Source organism: Clupea harengus, chromosome 13, assembly GCF_900700415.2.
Source record: "Clupea harengus chromosome 13, Ch_v2.0.2, whole genome shotgun sequence".
NCBI classification, from domain to species: Eukaryota; Metazoa; Chordata; class Actinopteri; order Clupeiformes; family Clupeidae; genus Clupea; species Clupea harengus.
The window spans coordinates 17,346,168-17,356,167 of NC_045164.1; the positions used below are offsets into that span (position 1 = coordinate 17,346,168).

At 46.0% G+C, this 10,000-nt stretch overlaps 1 protein-coding gene across 1 annotated transcript in view; it reads right to left on the minus strand.

The window, feature by feature from the left end:
- The window catches only part of camkmt (calmodulin-lysine N-methyltransferase), a 117,580-nt gene that overhangs the window by 29,425 nt on the left and 78,155 nt on the right, over positions 1 to 10,000 (minus strand). Inside the window, exons 5-6 of the mRNA XM_012841433.2 lie at positions 8,977 to 9,031; positions 661 to 724 (exon numbers count right to left, since the gene is read on the minus strand). Of these exons, the coding sequence (XP_012696887.1) occupies positions 661 to 724; positions 8,977 to 9,031 (119 nt within the window). The remainder of the gene's footprint in view (positions 1 to 660; positions 725 to 8,976; positions 9,032 to 10,000) is intronic.

The window sequence follows — 10,000 nt, forward strand, 5'->3', positions numbered from 1 at the left end:
CACAGAGCAAGGTCTATCAAATTCTTTTTAACCAAGGTTCTCCATTATTAACCTGTCCATGTTTCTTGGTTCACTAGTTTCTGCCTAATGGCCAAAAGTCTAGCCTTGAATCTCCCTCTCTCTCTCTCTCTCTCTCTCTCTCTCTCACACACACACACACACACACACACACACACACACACACACACACACACACACACACACACGCTCATACACACGCTCACACACACACAGGCACATTCATACAAACTTGTACAAATCTGATGTGTTTGCAGACACACAAACCACATTTCATTTGCAGAGAACATACTCACACGACCACACACACACACACACACACACACACACATCTATAAACATATTCATTCAGATATGCATGGTCATGCATACACAGAAACACACAAACATACACAGCCACAGTTTGTGCGTGTGTGTGTGTGTGTGTGTGTGTGTGTGTGTGTGTGTTTTACCGTGTTTATCTGTAAGTGTGTATGAGCGTGAGACTGTGTGTCTATGTGTGTGTATGGGTGTGTGTGTCGGAGTATATCTCTGTGTGTGCATGATTATGTGTGCATGATTATGTGTGTCTGAGTATCCGTGTGTGTGTGTGTGTTAGTGTGTGTGTGTGAGTGTGTGTGTGTGTGTGTGACTGAAGGATACTCTGAATGGCCTTCTCGTTTCCATCTGATAGGATGACTTCTCTGGCGTCAGCACAAACCGCAATCTGGGAGAGAAATGAGAAAAAGACAAAAAGCAAAAAAAAACAATTCTCAGGATGGACACACACTCTTCAGATACTCTCTCTGTTTCCACACACACACACACACACACACACACACACACACACACACACACACACACACACACACACACACACACACACACACACACACACACACACACACACACACACACACACACACAGGACAGCACCCACATCCCTTACATCTACAGAAAAAAACCTTGTATTCCCTTCCCTTTTCCCTTCCTCTCTCTCCCTTTCTCTCTCTCCTCTCTTTCTCCCTCGCTTTCTCTCTCTCCTCCCTCCCCCTATCTCCTATTCTCTCTCTCACCCCCACCCTCTTCTCCTCTCTCTCCTCCCATCCTACTCTTCTCTTCTCTTCTCTTTTTTTTGTCTGCATTATTTTAATCATTCAATCAAATCAGTCAATACTTTTATCATGCCGGTTAGCGGCGGCGCCTCTATCTTGCTATCGCTCTGTTCGGTAATTGCATTGTGACAGGGGATGATGGCGGGCCGAGAGGCTTTCATTTGCGCCGCGGCGTTTATCAGGCGCAGGCATCGCGCGCCGCTGTCGCTCTGCACTCGGCTCGTCGGGCCTGCCTGCCTGTCTGCCTGCCTGCCTGTGCGATGCCCTTCATATAACTTTGGCTGCCATGAGAGATGGGAGAGAGACATCCCCAGCACCAGTCCCGCCGCCACGGCAACCACCACCTCCGCCACCGCAACCACTCTCATGAGTGTGTGTGTGTGTGTGTGTGTGTGTGTGTGTGTGTGTGTGTGTGTGGGAGAGTGAGTGTGTGTGGATGTCCAGTTGCTTCTTTTTTTGTCTCTCTCTCTCTCTCTGTCATTCTGTTGCCTTTATTTATTTATTTATTTTTAAACGGGAGAGAGAGAGAGAGAGAGAGAGAGAGAGAGAGAGAGAGAGATAGAGAGAGATGGAATGGGTAGAGAGGGAGGGAGAGACAGAATATCAGCTCAAGAGGATATCCGGGTCAGATAGTAGTCTTCAAGTAGAGTGAAATAGCTCCTGGGTTCGGGGTGTGAGTGAGGGAATTACACTGGGCATGCGTTTGTTTAAACACACATTTTGTGTGTGTGTGAATGCATGGTTGTGTGTGTTTATATTCAGGTGATAGTGTGTGTAAGTGTTTATGTGTGTGTGTGTGTGTGTGTTTGTCATTCAGGTGATTGTCTATGTTTGTTGGTTATTACGAATATGTTTTTTGTGTGAAAAAGAGTGTGTTTGTGTGTGTGTGTGCGTATGTGTATGAGTGTCTGAGTTTGTGTGACAGTGAGTGGAAAAAGGGAACGAGAGAGAGAGAGAGAGAGAGAGAGAGAGAGAGAGAGAGGGGCCGAGACAGGGAGACATTGTGTCAGTGTGTGAATACATGTGTATCCTCCAGAGAGAGGATGTATGTATGTGTGTGTGTATCTGTGTGTGTGTGTGTGTGGGTGTGTGTGTGTGTGTGTGCGCGAGAGTGTGTTTGAGAGAGCCAACATGTCTCACTCTATGGACTGCTGACAGTTCTATCAAATGCCAGTCAGGGGCTGTGACAGTCTGCTTCAGCTGACAGACAGGGGCACAAAGAGTACCAGAGACCTACAGGCCGAACACAACATCACACACCGGGACAGATAAAGACACCAGGGAGGGGGAGAGAGGGAGGGAGAGAGGGAAGGAGAGAGAGGGAGGGAGAGAGAGAGGGAAGGGGGAGAGGGAGAACAAGAGAAAGAGTCAAGAATTCAGAGAGAAAAAAAGAGATAGGAGGAAAAGCGACAGGGTACGGAAAGGTGAAAAATAAAAATAACACAAATAATCTCCTAATTTTGAGGATGCATCACGGCCACAAAAGTGACAGCAGATTTGGGCATGTGTCTATATGCGTCTTTTGTATTCATGTGTGTGTGTGTGTGTGTGTGTGTGTCGCATGTGTGTCTGTGTGTGAGATTGTGTGTGTGTGTGTGTGTGTGTGTGTACGTGTGTGTGTGTGTGTGTGTGTATGTGCAGGGGTTAAAGCAAAAAAAAATCCTGAGCCTGAACTTTTTTTTGTGGGTGGGGTGGGGTGGGGGGGGGATCGTCCCGTGGCATGGACACATTCGCAGGGTCAAAAAAACAAACAAACAAACATTTAGAAATGAATGATTGCAGATTATGGTGAGACTTTTGAAACTGCAATCCCAAGAAAGGTCAGCAATAGTACTCCACCTCACTACAATATGGTAATAACTAGTGCTGTCAAACGATTAAAATATTTAATCGCGATTAATCGCATTTATGTCATAGTTAACTATTTAAAATTTGTATCTATTCTAAATGTCCCTTCGTTTATTTATTTTTTCCATCATTTTATTTTTATTTTAATGCCCTTATCAACATGGAAAAGTGGATTGGCTTGCTTTAAGCAAATGTTTTATTTTATTGAAAACCAACATTGCCAAACAGGGCGGTACAAAATAAAATTATAAAGTGCACATTTCAGGTAAACAAGGACTCAGCCTATAGTGCAGTTAAACCATGGCTTAATATTTTCTTTTTTTCAAGTTTGCTGGGAACATAGCAGTCAGGCCTCTTATTTCAGAAACAATGAACCATAACAGTTAGGTTACCAATAAAAGGTAAGCCTACTACTTCTTTGCTTTCAGCCAGCTGCCTGCCATTTTCAGACAACAGTGAAGCTCGCTTCTTTTGCACAACACAACTTTTAAAAGTAAACTTTCCATTCAGAAGCTTTTTATCATCCAATTCGCCGTATCGCGCTCACCATTCACTCAAACCGTAACGTTAGCCTACTACACAGTTTGCGAGGCCAAAAAGAACGTTAATCTAAAAAAAATAAATAAATAAAAAAATAAATCGCGTTAATCTCGCGATAAAAAAATTGGGTTTGCGTTAACGCCGTTAATAACGCGTTAAACTGACAGCACTAGTAATAACACATGTAGCATTTACGATTTCTTTTGATATCAAGTTTAGCTGCTAAGCTTTGTCCTTGAAAGGTTACAAGATGACCTACAATCACAAGGTGACATGTTAGAAGGGTATGTCAGTGGAAGAAGATTTGATTTGTAACCATTTAATTGAGGATATATGAAAAAGGACAGCGATTTACTTTTTAAACTGTTGCAACAGTGAACTGTGGATAATAATGTAGTTTTATATTGCAACAGTTCCATAATTACTTTGATCAAAAGAAATAATCGTAAATTAAATACTAGGAAATTAACAGGAAATATAAATGAATAAAATAAATAACAAACAAAACATTAAAATGTTACAAGAACTGGTAACTAATGTTGGGAAATAAATACAAAACAGGACTTTGTCCATGTACTTGTTGGTGGCTTCGTCGACATTTAAGGAAAACATGCCATTTTTTTTTAGCTTTTCCGAAATACGTCTTTTAAACTCTGGTATTATGCCGTGTGTGTGTTAAAATAGCGGCATGCTGATTGGATATTGATAGTTTAGTGAAACACGTCACACACACGGTCAGTTATTGATGCCGGTACATCAGCTGAGGATGTTGCTCCCGGTAAAGGCGTTGTGTGTTGGAGAGCTAGTTGCATATATTAGCTTTCTCGAGCACAAAGTACAGAAACAAGCACCTGCTTCTCTTAACTTCTTACACCAGCTACCAAAAGGCTTACTGTCCTTCCCTTCCCATATCTTCTATCCATGCCCAGCGCCATTTATTTTCATGAACTTACTTTCCATCCTACTCTCCTTTGGTGTGATGTCTCGGGCAGCTACGCCAGGCAGAGCGATAGAGAAAAGTCTGAAGCACATTTTCCCAAGACCCGCCCCAATCTACTTCTGATTGGCTAATACTGTTATTTTGAGAACGGGAGAGTTGTGCTCCTTTCATTTCATTGGCAGACGAACTCATGAACTGGAAAGTGATGGTGATGATATCGAGACGTGTTTTTTTTTTTTTTTTAATATAAGATTTTTTTTCGCAGCACCACGCCGCACGCCGGAAATCCGGCACGGTGCCGGAATACTTTAATCCCTGTATGTGTGTGTGTGTGTGCACGTGTGTGTCTATGTGTGTGAGATTGTGTGTATTGTGTGTGTGTATGTGTGTGTGTGTGTGTGTGTGTGTGTGTCTGCGTGTGTGAGATTGTGTGTATTGTGTGTGTGTGTGTGTGTATGTGTGTGTGTGTCTGTGTGTGTGCACGTGTGTGTCTGCGTGTGTGAGATTGTGTGTATTGTGTGTGTGTGTGTGTGTGTGTGTGTGTGTGTGTGTGTGTGCACGTGTGTGTCTGCGTGTGTGAGATTGTGTGTGTGTGTGTGTGTGTGTGTATGTGTCTGCCTGGATGTGTGTGTGTGTGTGTGTGTGTGTGTGTGTGTGTGTGTGTGTGTGAGATTGTGTGTGTTTAGTAGTGCAGAGGGGGAGAGAGCGTTCGAGTTCTCACATGTGGGCTTACTGAACACACTGAAGGGGCCTAGGAGCTGCACTGAGTACGATTTACACGCACCTGGACAAACACATATGTTCCTGTGTGTGTGTGTGTGCGTATATGTGTGTGCACATATGTGCATGTGTATATGCGTATGTGTGTGTGTGTGCGAGAGAGAGAGAGAGAGAGAGAGAGAGAGAGAGAGAGATGAGAGAGCCAAAGGGAATGCATGATTGTGTGTGTATGTGTGTGTGTGTGGGGGTGTGTGTGTGTGTGTGTGTGTGTGTGTGTGTGTGTGTGTGTGTGTGTGTGTGTGTGTGTGTGTGCCTCCGCACCCATATATGAATATGCAGCACGTGTGCAGACGGGCTCCTTAACTTGTTCATTAGGGACAGCGCTTTTGATTACTGCTGTGATGCTTTAAAGACATGCCCCGTCTCTGCCCCTCTGACAAGGAGAGGGACGAGCGATAAGGCCACTCTTAACTGTCTCTCTCCTATCTGCTCTATTTGAAGTACTCCAGCCCATCTGATAACGCAAATATATTAATCGCCGCTCGTTCACGTCCCGGAGTTAATTAATTAATCAGTGGCGATGACATACTCGACGCACACAAAAGGCACAGGCGTGTTAAACAGCACTATGCCTTAATGAGGAGGGCACCGTGCTAGCATCTTTACACTCACGGCTGTGTGTGTGTGTGTGTGTGTGTGTATGTGTGTGTGTGAGAGAATCAAGCAGTCAAATCAGCTGACGAAGAGTGTGTGTTGCACGCCGCGTGTTCTTCCCTGAGTGTGTAAACTGCTGTCTGTCGCATTCTCTGGGGGATTTTAGTCATCCTTTCCTCCGACTTCCTCCTTCTGATTGTGTTACTCGGGGAGCCAGCTCTACCCTTAACAGGGATCTATAATTGATGACATATAAGAGACGGAGGGGGCTGGAGATCAGAGGGGTGGATGATGAGCCTACATGCCCAGCATGGTGCTCTGGTCCTGGGGCTGGTGAGAGGGTCGGACCCCCCCCTTCCTCCTCCTCCTCCTCCTCCCCAGAGCCCACCAGATGGACAGGCTGTCTGACCCCCCTGGAGGGGGGTGGCACACAGGCAGCCAGGCGGAAGAGCCAACCTGCATGATGGCTACGGTGCCAACGACACATGCCCACAGGGCACAGGGAGGAAGGGGAGGGGGTGAGGAGAAAGGGTGAGGAGGGAGAGAAAGAGAGAGATAGAGAGACAAAGGGAGAGAGGGAGTGAAAGGGTAAGGGAGGAGACAGACAGAGAGATAGAGAAACAGAGGGATAGAAGGGGAGAGAGAGGAGAAGAGAGTGGGAGAGGTGGAGAGAGGGGAGAGACGGATAGAGGGAGTGAAAAGGGACAAGAGGAGAGAGAGAGACAGAGAGAGAGATGGAGAAAATTGGAAGGAAAGAAAGCGAGAGGGAGAAGCCCAAAGAGCAGAGAGTGGAGCAAATATAATCAGTACAGTTTCAATCATTTAGGTGGAGGAAATGAGACAGGGAGAGAGAGACACAGAGAGTGTGTGTGTGTGTGTGTGTGTGTGTGTGTGTGTGTGTGTGTGTGTGTGTGTGTGTGTGTGTGTACTACTAATAATTACAATATGATGCTTATGATGGGGAGAAGAATGATTAGATAGAACAGGATAAAAAGGTTCAAGAAGGGGAAATGACAAAACTGGAAAAGCAAGTTACCCTTTTACAGGATCAAGGCAGAGAGACGGGGGAGGAATTAAAAAACAAAAAGACAAAAAGTGATCTATGGACAGAAAGAGATGGAGAGAAACACAGAAGAAGATGGAGAGAGACAGAGTAGAGATGGAGACACATAGTAGAGATAGAGAGACACAGAGTAGAGATGGAGAGACACAGAGTAGAGATGGAGAGTAGAGATGGAGAGACAGAGAGGAGAGATGGAGAGATGGAGAGTAGAGATAGAGAGACACAGAGTAGAGATGGAGAGACACAGAGTGGAGATATGGAGAGATGGAGAGACACAGAGTAGAGATGGAGAGACACAGAGGAGAGATGGAGAGACACAGAGAAGAGATGGAGAGACAGAGAGTAGAGAGAGACTGTGAAAAGGTGAAGTCCCTCCCCCTTCTCACTTTGTTCCCCTGCACCTGTGGATGGGTCCAATTGGGACTGATTGGGCTAAATTAGCCCCTGGTGCTGCCACTCTTAAAAGGCGCACTCATTGTGGTTTGAGAGACAGACTGAACAGGCTGCAAGAAGCTGAGACAAGGTCCTAGACGAAACCTGTGCGACACAGTTGGACCTTGTCTGTTTTAATAGCTTTAGTTTTGTTCAGGGTATGTTTATTTGTTTTGGGGTTGGGATTACCCTGGTGTATGTGCTTATGATTTTGGGGTTCAAGTCCCTTGGTTTTTTGTATATATGTTTTGGGGTTTGAGTCCCTGGTGTAAATAAATATACAGCTGTATATTTTTATGAGCAAGCCACTGTCTCCTGCGCTGTGTGTTCTCCTGACTACCTGCAACCACGATCCAGAAGCCTACATTCCACATCGTGAGATGGCCGGCTTGAGCGGTCTTTCACAGAGACACAGAGTAGAGATGGAGAGACACAGAGTAGAGAGACACAGAGGAGAGATGGAGAGACACAGAGGAGAGATAGAGTAGAGATGGAGAGACACAGAGTAGAGATGGAGAGACAGAGTAGAGATGGAGAGAGAGACAGAGTAGAGATGGAGAGACACAGAGGAGAGATAGAGAGACAGAGAGTAGAGATGGAGAGACACAGAGTAGAGATGGAGAGACACAGAGGAGAGATAGAGTAGAGATGGAGAGACACAGAGTAGAGATGGAGAGACAGAGTAGAGATGGAGAGAGAGACAGAGTAGAGATGGAGAGACACAGAGGAGAGATAGAGAGACAGAGAGTAGAGATGGAGAGACACAGAGTAGAGATGGAGAGACAGAGAGTAGAGATAGAGAGACACAGAGGAGAGATGGAGAGAGAGAGTAGAGATAGAGAGACACAGAGGAGAGATGGAGAGTAGACATGGAGACACAGACAGAGATACACATTTGGCAATGCAATCTATCTGAAATCAAAATGAATTTGGACACAGATAGAGAGAATAGAGAGAAGGAGAGAGAGACACAGACCAGTGACAAATAAAGAGAGAGAGAGAAATAGAGAGGACGATAGACAGAATGAAACAGAATGAGAGAAACATGGAGGGAAAGATGGACTGAGTGAAACAGAAAGTAAGAAAGAGAGAAGAACAGAAAGAGAAAGATTTAGCTAGTGTGTGTGTGCGTGTGTATCATATGTGTGTGTCGTGTGTGTGGGGGGGGGCTGGTCTCTGACAGGGGCTGCGATGTCACAACACAGGATATTGACTGTGAGCAGATAAAGGTCCAGAGATCCAGAGTGGCCTCTGGGGATCGATGCACCCAAACACCTGTCCATCTCAAGAGCTCTTAAGACCTCTGCTAACAATCCACAACCTGTCAGGCCTCTATCTCTACACACACACACACACACACACACACACACACACACACACACACACACACACACACACACACACACAGCTAACATGTAAAGAAACATACATATATTGCACACTGACACAAGTTCAGTGTGTGAGTTCATCTGACTTACCATGTTCACACTTGTCTCTACATTACTGTCTGTGTCTGTCTGTCTGTCTGTCTGTCTGTCTGTCTGTCTGTCTGTCTGTCTGTCTGTCTGTCTGTCTGTCTGTCTGTCTGTCTGTCTGTCTGTCTGTCTGTCTGTCTGTCTGTCTGTGTGTGTGAGTGTGTGTGTGTGTGTGTGTTGATGAGGACTTACCATAAGCCCAGCAAGACATGTCATCCCTCCACCCAGCTCACAAACAGAAAGACCCCTGAAAAAGAGACAGGGATGGAGAGAGAGAGAGAAAGAGGAATTGTAACATTAGCATCACTGTACATATAGGCCTGGTGAAGAACCAGAAGTGGGAAAATGGACCTGTTCTCAAACCCGATCAGGCAGGACAGGCCAAGTGAAGAACCAGAGCGAATGGGCCTGGGGAACGGGCAGAACCGTGAGGCGGGGCCCGCTGGGGAGCCTGATCAGACGGAGCGGAGGAGAGCGGAGAGGAGGAGCGCGAGGAGCTGGATGGTGGAGCAGGAGCAGGAGCAGGAGCAGGAGCAGGAGCAGGAGCCCAGGCTGGGTGCTGTGCCTCCACAATGCCACTAATTAACTGTGGATACCTCATCACAGCGGGGCGGCGCCATTGATTGGAATGCTATTCCAGCACAATCATTGATTTCAACCCCTCCCCCTCCATCCCTCTCTTCTTCTCTATCACACTCTCTTTCTCTTCCTCTCCCCCTCGTCTACACCCCCCCGCTCTCTTCCTCCCTCCATCCCTCTTCTTCTCTATCACACTCTCTTTCTCTTCCTATCCCCCTCGTCTACCCCCCCTCGCTCTCTCCTCTTCTCTCTTTCTCTTTCTATCACTCTCTCACTTCCTTTCTGCCCCCATCACTTTCCTCATCTCTTTCTCTCTCTCTCTCTGTCTTTCTCACCCCATCCCTCTCCTTATTTCTCTCTATACCTCCCACCCCCTCCTTCTTTCTTCATCTCTGTGTTATCTATCGCTATCCCTCCTCTCATCCTCCTCCTCCTCCCAAACGTGTTCCTCTCGCTCCCCTTTTTTTCTTTCAGTGTCTTTTCAAAATGGAGTGAAGCTCCATTGTCCTTTCTCCAGTCGGGAAATGTGGATTTGTGGAGCTACGGAAAAATTAAGTTAATTAGAGTCACAGGGATCCCCACTGCGCAAGTTTCCATTGTGTGCACACACACACACACACACACACGCACACACACA